This window comes from Aethina tumida, chromosome 3 (genome assembly GCF_024364675.1).
Source record: "Aethina tumida isolate Nest 87 chromosome 3, icAetTumi1.1, whole genome shotgun sequence".
NCBI classification, from domain to species: Eukaryota; Metazoa; Arthropoda; class Insecta; order Coleoptera; family Nitidulidae; genus Aethina; species Aethina tumida.
This window is the reverse complement of record NC_065437.1, coordinates 1,979,840-1,992,950: the sequence shown is the minus strand read 5'-3', so window position 1 is coordinate 1,992,950 and position 13,111 is coordinate 1,979,840. Positions and strand designations below refer to the sequence as shown.

The 13,111-nt window shown below is 38.8% G+C and overlaps 4 protein-coding genes across 5 annotated transcripts in view; 1 reads left to right on the top strand and 3 right to left on the bottom strand.

Annotated features, from left to right (window-relative positions):
• LOC109599821 (immunoglobulin superfamily DCC subclass member 4-like) overlaps nucleotides 1–1,404 on the bottom strand; it is a 44,808-nt gene extending 43,404 nt beyond the window's left edge. For both annotated transcript variants that reach the window (XM_049964177.1, XM_049964178.1), the window contains exon 1: nucleotides 1,258–1,404. In XM_049964177.1, coding sequence (XP_049820134.1) covers nucleotides 1,258–1,324 — 67 coding nt within the window. In that variant the 5' untranslated portion in view covers nucleotides 1,325–1,404. The remainder of the gene's footprint in view (nucleotides 1–1,257) is intronic.
• Nucleotides 1,405–2,835: 1,431 nt separating this feature from the next.
• LOC109599796 (peptidyl-prolyl cis-trans isomerase G) lies at nucleotides 2,836–6,403 on the bottom strand. The gene is made up of 10 exons (XM_020015827.2): nucleotides 6,202–6,403; nucleotides 6,033–6,138; nucleotides 5,883–5,970; nucleotides 5,579–5,608; nucleotides 5,384–5,523; nucleotides 5,197–5,329; nucleotides 4,973–5,139; nucleotides 4,791–4,909; nucleotides 3,350–4,453; nucleotides 2,836–3,294 (listed from the first exon to the last, which is right to left on the bottom strand). Exons 1-10 carry the CDS (start codon nucleotides 6,385–6,387, stop codon nucleotides 3,007–3,009), a joined length of 2,361 nt encoding a protein of 786 aa, XP_019871386.2. The 5' UTR covers nucleotides 6,388–6,403; the 3' UTR covers nucleotides 2,836–3,006.
• A 1,689-nt stretch (nucleotides 6,404–8,092) lies between these two features.
• On the top strand, nucleotides 8,093–10,568 carry LOC109599801 (proliferation-associated protein 2G4). The gene is made up of 5 exons (XM_020015837.2): nucleotides 8,093–8,246; nucleotides 8,498–8,732; nucleotides 8,918–9,297; nucleotides 9,518–9,748; nucleotides 9,939–10,568. Exons 1-5 carry the CDS (start codon nucleotides 8,159–8,161, stop codon nucleotides 10,166–10,168), a joined length of 1,164 nt encoding a protein of 387 aa, XP_019871396.1. The 5' UTR covers nucleotides 8,093–8,158; the 3' UTR covers nucleotides 10,169–10,568.
• Nucleotides 10,569–11,557: 989 nt separating this feature from the next.
• Nucleotides 11,558–13,101, bottom strand: LOC109599807 (nedd8-activating enzyme E1 catalytic subunit). Its single transcript, XM_020015844.2, has 3 exons — nucleotides 12,491–13,101; nucleotides 12,066–12,436; nucleotides 11,558–12,011 (listed from the first exon to the last, which is right to left on the bottom strand). Exons 1-3 carry the CDS (start codon nucleotides 13,014–13,016, stop codon nucleotides 11,577–11,579), a joined length of 1,332 nt encoding a protein of 443 aa, XP_019871403.1. The 5' UTR covers nucleotides 13,017–13,101; the 3' UTR covers nucleotides 11,558–11,576.
• Between the last annotated feature and the right edge of the window lie 10 nt (nucleotides 13,102–13,111).

Below are 13,111 nucleotides of genomic sequence, written 5' to 3'. Positions count from 1 at the left end.
TTAAATAATTAAATTTTATTTTATTAAATTAATTTTTAATAATTTTAAGTTTTTCTTTAATAATTTTGTGATTATGTATTTTTTTTTTTCAAATTAAATTCAATTTAACTTTTCATACAATTAATTTTAATATCTTGTTTTGTTATAATGACCTCTCTTTAAAACTAATTATTTAACTTATATACAATAATAATTTCATTTTCCAACATTATTTCCTGAAAAAAATAACACAGTAGGTCCCCAAATTTATGTACAAAAACAAAAACAAAACGTATTTTTTAAAACAACATTCCTGAAGCATTTGAGAGCATTTTAAAAACGTTAAATCAAAAAAAATGAAACCTTCCAAACCTTAGAATTTAAACGCCGAGGCCGAAATAAACAAATATCTAATAATTGAACGGAATCGAACTGACGTAAATCGAAAATCCTTGATCAAAGTAATTACACGCCATCAAGAACGGTTCAATAAACCCAAAGAAAATATTTACATTATCTTAGTTAGTTAGTTATGTTAGTTAGTTAGTTAGTTATAAATTTAGGTTCAATTTTTTGTTTTGGGTCTCTGATTTATTATTGTGTTTTTGACACTGGTAAATTGGGAAGGTACGACCGATTTGTGCCCTGGAACACTGATGGGAATATTTTGTAATAAATATTTAAATTTTATCAATAATTCAGTGGCTCAGTTTTGTCGCAGCACACACAAACACACACACATAAGTGTATGTGTGTGTGTTGCATCATTTGTAGGCTTTTCAAGTTTAATTTTCATTAATTATTGACAAACGTTTGTTGTTTAGAAACTGCGTTGATTTATGCCCGGAATAAATTAAGTCCAATATGACTGAAAATAAGGACACATTTCGTAACGTCTATTATTGTCAATAAAGAAGAAGGAACCAATTAAGGAAGCGAAATTACATTACGTAGGAACGTCGCCGTTCACAACCAACCGGGAACGACGACAAAAACTGGCCTCCAGAAACAACAAAAACGTCTCATTTCTTATAAGACATGTTTTCAATTTGACAGCCGACCCAGCACCGTGGCGGCACGTGAAACTGCCGGAAAACGTTCGGGGCACACACGCCGAACGTCAAACAATCGTCCACGACCCAAACGCGGCGCCCTAACGGTCGAAAAACCGACCTCGCCGTCCGCCAGGCCTAACCAAAACACACCGCCATATTGACGTGCAAAACGAAAGTAATGTTTTCGATTTTTTCTAAGCGACACACACGTGCCGTAACTTACGTTGAGCGTGTCCGAAGCGATACCCTATGACGAACACAATGCCGAACTGTAGCAGTCGTAGCGCCATAAATAATGAATGATCATTTGGACACTGTACAAACACGTATTCGGACACCACCACCACACGCACGCACGACTCGTTGCGAACGCGCTCGCACAACTGCACGACCGGGCTTCCGATGCGGACGGATTCGGCGACCATTCAGCGGTCGGCGTGTACGTCGCGCGCACGCGCACCGCGCGCCCCATCCATGGACGGTCCGGCGATGCGTTCCTGCCGGGTCCCGCAGGTGACGAGGATCGTGCAGGATGGACGAAAAACGGACGGACGGGCGAGTTGTGAATGGGAGGCGATAACGGGCCCGGGGACGCATCTTCGTCTTATCAACGCGCCGCGGATTGTCCGCGTTAAATTCTTGTGGGAAAGGTCAAGTCTATTATCTATGTTAAGTAAGGAGGTAACGTGCAGTTATGGCAATGATGCAACTTGTTTGTTTATCGGGACGTGATAACGCGGGTTGTTTATGCGACGCTTCCTTTTGGTGTCGTATTTCTATTGCGTTGCGGTTACTTATCTTAGTCAATAAACATTTAAATTGTTGTTATTTTACTCAAATGAACAGTTTTAATTCTATTTAAGTTATGCAACCCGACTTAATTAAGGTGTTATCTGGGTTGCCTACCTTTACACCTTGTTTCCTATATACGGGGTGTTTTTAAAATAAGTAATCAAAATTCAATAATGTAGAAAAGTTAAATAATTCCCCATGCTATTTTCTATTAGTAGCCTTGAATTGTTTCTAATTGATTAAACTTTGAATTAAAAATATAAAAGATAAAATGTTTAAATGTAAAAAATATACAATTTATCTCTATTACTTAGCAGTACATTTTAGTTATGTTGAAGTGTTTATTTGTGATTCATTTTAAATGTAAAAAATATATAAAATATGAGATCTAGAAGCAAATTTCAATGATGGACTTTCCTTCTTCCATTATTATCCATTATTGACCTACTACGACTTGACACATACGTAATTAAATAAATTATCAATTAAAAATGTTACAGAATTATATTAAATTGAAAAAAATATATTAAAATAGAGATTTAACAGCAAATTTCAATGATTGTCTTTCTTTATACCACTGAAACTCTTTTATTTAGTATCCAATCTTGATCTACTGGGGCTTGACACATTTCTAATTGATTAAACCATCAATTAAAAATGTGATAGATTTATTTTAAATGTTAAAAAATATACAAAAATAGAGATTTAGTAGCAAATTTCAATGATGGACTTTCCTTCTTCCATTATAACTCTTCAAATTATTATCCATTATTATTGTATAAATAATCAATTAAAAATGTTAGATTTATTTTAAATGTAAAAAATATATTAAAATAGAAATTTAACAGCAAATTTCAATGATTATCTTTCTTTATTCCACTATAACTCTTTTAATTTGTATCCAATTTTGACTTATTGGGCCTTAACACGTTTCTAATTGAAAAAAACATCAATTAATGAAGTAAATCCAAATAAATGATTGTGGTGCAGCAAATTAATTTACTATAAATTAAGTAATATCTTCTATATTATATTGGCCAATAATATAATTCAAGTCAAATATTTCCCTATACTATACATTATTTATTTATTTATTAAAACAGGTAATTACATTACATAATCCATTTTTTATAATTACATGGACAAAACGTTTTGAGCCATTCAACTAAAAACAAGGACTTCATCTACGTTTTTTAACTGGAGTCCTGCTGGGAGACCGGGAGGAATCACTGCTACTAGAAGTGGAACTGGAACTGGTACTCCTCGCACTGCGACCCCTCTTCTTATCTTTAGACCGACTGGATGACCTTCGGACACGTTTAAACTTAGATAAATCTTTCTTGTCGAGCTCTTGAAGGACTTTGTAAGTTTGTAAAAGCTTCTGCTTTTCCAATGCCAGTTTGTCGGCCTTCTTAGCCTTTTCCAGCATCTCCGCTTCTTCCCGGGCCTTCTTTTTCTTTTCCTCCCTCTGTAATGCATAAATTATTTAATGGGTTTGTTGGAATTTATGTAATGGTGCTTACCTCGTCGATTTCTTGTTTCTTTTTCAGTTCTAGCAGTTCCATTTGCTTGCGTAGAATTAATAGTTTGGTGTACTTCTCTTCGGCTTCAGCCTTGTCAAACTCCCGGACTCTCTCTTCCACAGTCTTCTTGGCCTTCTCCAATGACTTAGACCTGTTTCTGACCTTGTCTTTGCTCCTGGACCTGTCCCGCACCTTATCTTTGCTTATGGTCCTCGTCCTCCTTTTACTTTCAGTGTTCGAGTGGGATTTCCTGGACCTAGAACGGCGCCGATCCCTAGACCTGGACCTTCTGGGTGAACGCCTCCTTCGTTCCCTATCCCTGTCCCTGTCCCGGTCCCTACGGTCACTCCTATAATCCCGCCGACTGAACGACGACCTCGCAGGAGGCCTGCGACTATCGTACCTCCCACGCCTACGCTCCGGAGCGAAGCTCCTCCCGTTACGACTGACACGCTTCTCATACCCAGCCTCCGGCTTCTCCCTCTCGAACTTATTCCTCCCACCACGATCCTCCTGTTTCTCGTTAGTTTGCGGCTCGAACTTCGGGTTCTCCTGGCCGGCCAGCTTGTACAACTTGGCGTTCAACTGGCTGTTCACCTCGGGCCGTTTAACTTTCTTATCGTGCACCGCCGGCTCCGGCTGCGGAGGGTCCTCGCCCGTCTTGATCTGCACCCCCAACGCCAGCGCCAACACCTCCGACCTGCTGTTCTGCACCATCTCCTCCTCCGGAGCCTCGGCTTCCTTGCCGGGCACCTTGTCTTTTGGTTTGTCCGCATTGAAGGTCGTCAACAGCGGATACTGCACCAAGCTGGGCACCTGCTTCTTGGGTATCTCGCTGTCTTCCTCGCTCTGATTGTCCTCGTAGTCCAAGGCGTTGTAGTCGACCTCCTTGTGCGCCGGCTCGGGCGTGTACGACTTGCGGTCCGACGATATGTTGCGCTCCACGAACGAGTCGCGGCGCATGCGTTCGCGTTTCTCCTCTCGTTTCTTTCGATCCGACTCGGCTCGTTCGAACTCGGACAGTTTTATGACTCGCGACTCCTCCTTCTTCCAGTGGATAGGCGTGGCGCTGCGCGACCGGCTGCGCGACGGCGTCCTGTATCTCTGTAAAGGGGCGTTTCTTAACACTGGTTACGGGGTAAACATAAAACAACTACAAAATGCCAAAATTTCCTTTTTTTCTTATTCAATCTAGTCTTTCTAGGGTTTAAAACGTTTGTAACTGAATAATTTATCAATATAAATGTGTTAAATTTATTTTAGATGTATAAAATATATAAAAATAGAGATTCAACAGAAAATTTTAATTACATTCTTTCCTTTTTTCATTAAAACATTAATTTTTAATCAAATTTCATCAAATTATTTGAGAATAAATAAAAGAAGGTTTATATTTTTAAAATATACAGTTTATAAATCAATGGGATTGTTTTCGACTTACGAATTTTCCTCGTCCTTTGATAACACGACCACTTTTGGTGGTCATCGGTCGTCCACGTCTGTACGACCCCCTATTGTCCCATTCTTTTTTACCCTTGTCCCGATAACTGCGATCATTGTCTGCAACAAAAAATCAATGAAATACTTGACAAAATGATACCCAATTGGGCTTCAAATCCATACCTTTCCTTTTAGAATGTTTACCGTCGTTTTCTTTATTGGGGGCACCTCTCATTAAGAACTTATTGGTAGGAATGTCGGGTATGTCTTCGGGTTTAATGTCAGAAAGTGTGACCAAAGGATGTGGGTCCTTCAGCTCACCTTCTTCTTCACTTACATCATGCTCACTACTGTTAACATATACTTATATTTAGTAATTAAGTAAGTAAGTTTATATTGAAACGTACTCCCTGCGTTTTTTGTCTTTCTTCTCCTTTTTCTTGTCTTTTTTGTGCTTCTTTTTGGACTTTCTTTCAGCATCCGAGTCATCAGATTCCTCTGACTCCTGTTCATCTTTCTTCCTTTTCTTTTCCTTTTTGGCTACAACAATTATGTCATTAGTATTAAGATTTTGTTACAGCATAAATATGTTACCTTTAACTTGCTTCACAAGTTCCCCACACTTGGTAATCTTGGCATCCTGGAGCGGCCTACTATTGGCATCCACTGGTAAATTTTCCACTTGTCGGACAACATCCACGCCACCGACAACTCGTCCAAAGACCACATGAACACTGTAAACCATGAATTTAATAAAGGCCAATACAAAACAACGGTGTTATAACTTACTTGTCAAGATGAGGGGCCGGTTGTGTGGTACTATAAAACAAAACATGACAAGATATGATCAGCGAGGAGCCAGGATAGTTGGTTCAGATGGACCGCTACAGAACAACACTTTACTGTTCTGTAACATGTTTAAAATCAAACACCGACCAAAATTGTCAGTAAAAGTGACTAAATACTTAAAAAATAATGACTAAAGAATTTAAGAAATTTAACTACTACATTATGACAATAATTTTGTGCTGAAAATAAATTAGAAATAAGTAGTAGCTAAAACACATTTTCCTGTAAATGTTGTGCAACTCACATAAAGAATTGGGAACCGTTTGTGTCCTTTCCTCTGTTGGCCATGGACAGCAGAAGTGGCTTATCGTGTTTAAAATGGAAGTTTTCGTCTGAAATCACATTTTGATGTAAAACACTGTACTTGTATGTGGTTTAATTTAAGGCAAAGCACCTTCGAAAGTTCCTCCATAGATGCTCTCTCCACCTGTGCCATTCCCATTTGAAAAGTCCCCTCCTTGAATGATAAAGTCTTTGACGACTCTATGGAATATCACCCCCTGATCAAAACACGTACACAATTTTGTAAGTGGCTGTCTCAGATAATAATGTAGATCGAATACCTTATAGTGTAGCAACTTTTTAGTGGTCTCCCCGATTCCCTTTTCGCCCGTGCACAGACTGCGGAAGTTCTCGCACGTCTTGGGCACGACGTCGTTGAATAATTCAAAGACAATCCGTCCCGAATGCAAACTGCCGATGGAAACGTCAAAGAAACATCTATATCTTTCAACCGGTTGTTCCTCCATCGTTACGGGGCGCCGTTCCCACAGTTACGGCCGTGTTTGGCTTTGTTATCGTTTGTTTGCCAACGACAACAATAATATGTACACAAATTGGTGGGAATTGTTCTGGAATACCTGGAGAGGCGTACACGAAGGGACACGGACGCTCTAGAATTAATGGCACAATGCTGCCAACTGAGGTTTGCAGGTTAAAATTGTGTAACGGTTATTAATTTTTGTACCTTTTAGCAAATTGGGCCCTTCGTTACTCGATTGAAATTGTCCTCTTGGTTCTTTTTTGACAATTTTATGCCTAGAAAACCTTAAACATACACCACAGGCTTAAAAATGTAAATTTGGAGGTTTTCAGTTGGAGCTACTGCGGCTGAGTTGTTTGAAAATGCGCCTTTTGGTCTCATTTCGGCTTAAACACCAACATTTTATTGTTGCCCAAGTTGCGGCCACTCATTAACGAATTCAACATTTCTTACGTCAACACGTTTTGTTTAATAAAAGTAGTTTTCAAAATTACCGGCAGTTTGGCCATTTGACAAACCGACTTTCTGACATTAAGGCGAATTGGAGGGCTAGTTTTCGTTTACCACGTTCGGTGCCTATCGGTTTCCGAATCGAGACACGACTGCCGTGGATCCGCATGTAGTGGATGTTCAACATATTTCAACTACATTATATATTTAATTTAATTATTAGACATAATTTAGTAAAGGTTAAAAATTAACAAACCAATGTATTTGTAGGTTTGTTTTAAACGTATAAAATATATTAAAATAGAGATTAACAGCAAATTTTATTGATAGTCTTTCTTTTTTCTGTTAAAACTTTTAAATTTAATCCAAATTTGACCTATTTTGGCTTGAAATACTTGTAATTGAATAAAGTATCAAATAAAAAAGTGAAATATACAAAATATATAAAAATAGAGATTCAACAGCAAATTTCAATGATATTCTTTCTTTTTCCTATTAAAACTTTTTTAAATTTAATCCAAACTTGACCTGCTGTGACTTCAAAATATCTGTAATTAAATAAACTATCAAATAAAAGTATAAACTATATAAAAATAGAGATTCAGCAGCAATTTTATTGATAGTCTTTCTTTTTTCTATTAGAACTTTTTTAAATTTAATCCAAACGTGACCTGTTATGACATGAAATGTTTGTAAATGAATAAACTGTCAAATAAAAATGTGAAATATTTATTTTAAAAATATAAAATATACAAAAATAGAGATTAAACAGCAAATTTTAAACTTAAACTAGACCTACTGTGTTCATTTGATTATTAGAAATAATTTTACAATTATAGAAGTAAATGTTAAAAATTAACAAACGAATGAATTTATATAAAATTAAATATAATAAATAAATAAATGTAATAAATAATTAAAATTAAATATATCATTTAAATATTTATTTCTGTTTCGTCACTAAAGAGGATATTAACTCTGGAGTGTAATGTTCTGCACGACACATTTACTTTATTAAATTATAATTTTATGTGAAAATAATTTAGAATAAATATGTATAATGGAATAAATAACAACATTACAAATATTATTTAAAACAACTTGTTTACTTCGTGGCTAATTCACTGCAGCCTCGTTCCGATACAGAAGCCGAACCGTGCCGAGCCAAAGGTGCCGAACCTGTCTATCGGAAACAAACAGTCCGCATAAAGTTGGTTTCCCGAACGGCCACACTGATTCCCAATCAAATTTGGCGCCTCCGCGGCCTCCGTCGCGTCTCCGTCACGTGACACACAGTCGAAGAAGAAATGGCGGACGACAAAGATGTTACCGAAAAAACGATCGCCGAAGACATCGTTGTCACCAAGTATAAAATGGCTGGGGAGATCGTTAACAGTGAGTTTTCGTAGTCTAATGAACGCACTTTGCGTACGCGTAAAATTTGTCGGCGTACGACTTGTTAAAACTTAAAAAAATGACCTAGAAGTTACGGGCCATATGGAGCGTGTCTCCCGGCACGACCAACCATGTGGTTCGGTCTTTATTGTTTTCCTTCCTGTGTTCTATTGGGGAAGGTACAGACATTACTTACTATTAAAAACCGCCACTTTGTTTACTTTAAACTATTAAGGTGCATTGCTTTTTAGGGGTCCTCAAGCAAGTGATTGATAAGTGCGTGGCCGGCGCCTCGGTCAGGGAAATATGCGAGTTTGGGGACAAACTGTTGACCGACGAGACCAGCAAGGTGTTCAAGAAGGAGAAGGAGCTGAAGAAGGGCATCGCCTTCCCCACATGTGTGTCCGTCAACAACTGCATCTGCCACTTCTCACCCATTCCCAGTGAGCCTGACTACACGTTGAAGGACGAGGACGTCGTCAAAGTGTAAGTCTAAGACCCCTTCACACACAAAACTGGCCTTTATCAACATTAACATGATGTTATTAATAATTCCAATTGATCCCACTGAAAGCTGTGATCGGAGAACCTAGGGAACTGACTTTTGTGCCAGCACACAACAATTACGGGCCCCACAAGTCAAACAACTAAGTAATTAACGGTGTTTTCAGGGATTTGGGAGCACACATAGACGGTTTCATAGCAGTGGTGGCCCACACGGTGGTGGTGGGAGCGTCCAGCGACAACAAGGTGACCGGCCGCCGTGCGGACGCCATCCTGGCCGCCCACTACGCCTCCCAGGTCGCCCTCCGCCTCCTAAAACCGGGCAACGAGACCTACACCATCACCGATGCCATCCAAAAGGTGGCCGAGTCCTACAAGTGCAAGCCAGTCGAGGGCATGCTCAGTCACCAGCTGAAGCAGTTCAAGATCGACGGCGAGAAGACCATCATCCAGAACCCCAACGACTCCCAGAAGAAGGAGCACGAGAAGTTTGAGTTGGAGACCCACGAAGTTTATGCCATGGATGTGCTCATCAGTACTGGAGAAGGTACCTTAATTAAATTAAATTTAGTGTGTGGTGTGCATCGAGTGATCTAAGCAGGTTTCAATTAGATTGGTTTGATTCCTGTATAAGAATCGGTGCTAAAGTAAGGCAAGCTAGAGTGAAGTTTAATACGTTCAGTTATTATTTCTTCTCATTCACTTGCAACAAATTCTCTAGTAATTAATGTTGGTTGGTTGACAATAATTTAATTGTTAATTTTAAGGTATTGGTAAGGAGACGGATACCAGGGTGTCCGTGTACAAGAAAACCGACGAAACCTACCAGTTAAAACTGAAGGCATCACGAGCCTTTTACACTGAAGTGAGGACGAAGCATGGAAATATGCCGTTTAACTTACGCACCTTCGAGGACGCCACAAAAGCCAAGATGGGAGTGGGTGAATGTGTCAAGAATAAGCTGGTCGAGCCCTTCCAAGTAATGTATGAAAAACAAGGTACGGCCAATTACATTTTAGTCAATACTTAGTGTTGTATTGTTCGAATGATGATTTAGCACACAACTCCAATTGATCCAGCTGACAATATTAATGATCAGACACCACTTAATCTGAGTTGGTGCCCCTATAAACTATTTTAGGGGTAATTTAGACCTGTTGGATTGATGTACGTGGTTTTTTTTTTAAGGTGAATTCGTGGCCCACTACAAGTTCACGGTGCTGCTGATGCCGAACGGCCCCCACAAAATCACCGGGCTGCCCTTCGAGCCGGAACTGTACTCGTCCGAGTACTCGATCACCGACGCCGACCTGAAGTCGGTGCTGAACAGCTCGGCGAACCCCAAGTCCGCCAAGAAGAAGAAAAAGAAGGCGGAGGGTGCCGCCGAACAGCCGGCGGAAGTGGAGGCCGCCGCGTAAACGTTGGAGACACGCCGAACCGCACGTTCAACACCACTTTGTCCAATTCTGATCGATAAAACCGGAACGCAAATATCAAACCATAGGGAAATCTGGAAACGTATTTTAAATTGATTAATCGGAGTATTGGCAATTAGAAAATGTGTGCTACATCTAGGAGTACAAGTTTTTTATATATATTTTTTATTTGACACTCTTTATCCATATACACCACACTTAATGTTGCTTAAATTAATCCAGTTACTTTTCAGAACTTAATTATTTTGTTTCTTAAGTCAGTTCTTTTTGTAAAATATTTTTTATAGATAGTTCAAATGTTTATCTAAATAACATTGTAACAAAATTTTAGATTGCTGTAAAAAGCAAATGACAAATAAAATATTTGGTATTTTGAGTCTAATTGTTTGTTTTAATTTACACCTTCTGTACTACACATAAACAAATTACAAGGATGAAAAGTTATTAAGTTTTACCTTTAGATTATTGCTCAGTCTTTTTTAAATAACTAAAATTAAATTAAGTCTAATAAGAAGTCCAAGTACTGACCTAACCTAACAATTTAAGGCAATGTTGCTTAAAATTATCTTGGTACCCCTAGTTCCCTTTGCACATGAGCACTGTTCACAAAATCTCATTCAACGTTGCCGTTATTAATTAACGTGTAGTTTATTTTACATTCTTTTTACAGAGACATGAGCTGTTAGAAATAAAAAAGTATTATTAAAAACATTTATTTTTCCATACAAATCTGTATTGTAGTATTTTATCTTATGTTAATAGAAATAAAAAATAAATATTTTAATAATCTGTAATCAAATTAACAAAAAATTATAATTTATAAAATAGTAACAGTTATTTTATAATAAATTTTATAGTTATTACATTAGCTTGGATAGTCTTGGATAGTTTATAAACTATCCTAATCTTAGATTTCTTCATTATTTCAAACTAAAGACAATTATCATATAAAACCTGGTAATATAAAGCAAAGAACAAGTGACAAAATATTCACATCGGCAACGTTGCATCCAATTTTCTTATCCCTGAAAATTTGAGTTCCAGAGTTACCAACCTAAATCAAGGACGCATTTGTACAGTTTTACCCGGGAATTATTTAAGTCCAACTTCTGTCATAACCTAACATTTACGTCATTAAGCAGCACCACAAAATTATTTATTTAAATGAAATTCATTTATTTATTAATGTAATAATTGTAAAAATTATTTTAATTTATTTATATTATAAATCACTTCAACATTTCGTCGGATAATATTTGATTTAGATAACAAATAATCAATCAAGAGGCACTTTTGTTCAAACCAAGGTAAAACTACTTAGCTCCAAAGCACAATAATGTCAAATTAGCTCCTAAGTAAAAATGCATCGTATAATTTATAAAAATATATATTAATTCATATCAACATCAACACTTAAATACTTGAGTTTAATAACTAACGTGCTTGGCGAAGTAACATCCGCCACCAGTATATCCGATCCATCTTTTAAGCCTAATTCTACTAAAGTTTTATTAAGATTCCCTTTCGTCTTCTCCTCTATACTCTTAATGGTGGACATGTACAAAGTTTTATTTTTGCCGTCTATAACGGTGGTGATGCCGGGACTCTTCATCTGATACGACACGCTCTCACAGAGCAACGAAATGATGTCTTTCAGTTTCATTGAATTGGGGTCCTTGATCGGCAACTCTTGGGGTATTTGCGAACAAACTAGACAGTCGTCCTTCTTTTCCGCCTCGTAGGTGTACGTGTAGATGCCGTCCACGTCGTTGAACACCATGTAGTTGTTCATGGAGACGCAACAACTTGTGGCGATTTTGAACACCTAAAACACCAATCGGATAGAAGTTATGTCGGTTAAGGTTTAAGTGTTTAGGACCTCGGTGGCGCAAATGCCGGCGATTATGGCGTTGGTGGACGCCACGGCGGGGATGATGTTCTTGACCACCCCTTGTACTAGCCTGTAGGTCACACCGGTGATGTTGAACTGGAGGGCCCGTTCCATGGACTTTTCGTAAATCCAGCCGATGTGCTGGGGGTCGTCGCCGTCCAGGGGGACGCCGAAGGGGTTTTCCTTGGGCCATGATATCACTTTGATGTATTCTATGCAGTGCTCGGGCAGTCGGGGGGTGTTGGCTATTGTGCACAGGGGGTAGGTTATCTGCGGGGGGTACAGGTCGAGTACGCACTCGATGCAGGCACTCATACCGGGGAGCACTACGCGGGCATTACCCTTAAAGCCTTCCGTACCTAAAACAACAACAATTTAGCTGGGTTACATTTAATTTGGGGCAATGTGTTTGCCTCCGTCCACCATGGGGATGATGGTGCTTTGGTCCAGCACTCCGTCCTCGTAATTTAATAAAGAGACAAGCATGCCATTGATCCACCTCCGGGCTATTATAGAGTCTAAGCCACACACAACGATGTGGAACTGCCTGTAAAACTCCTCGTCGTAGTCTTGTATTTTGCAAAAGTGCGGCGTAACCTGACAACCCGCCACTTTATTATTTATGAACTTGGCTGCCACCTCAGCTTTGGACAGACCGATGTCTTTGTGCCGGAACAAAAACTGACGATTTAAGTTGGACAGATCGATAGTGTCCATGTCTATTATGTGTATCTGCTTGAAACCCATCAAAGCCAGGTCTTTTAGGAGCTCGCACCCCAAACCGCCGGCGCCTATTACTAAAATCTTGCACGACCCCATGACGAAGTCCAAAATTTCGGGTGACGGCTCGAATTCCGGATGGCAAAAGGGCCCGGGCCGTTCTAGCACTTTCCTCAAGTGGCCCCATCGTTTCTGATTGTTTTCCTGACTGTCGGACATTATTGTGTTTTATTGTGACCGGTGACAGTTGCGGACATAACCTTGTTTACATTTAAAACTGTCACTTGGACGAAGAAGAAGAACGCGACACTAGT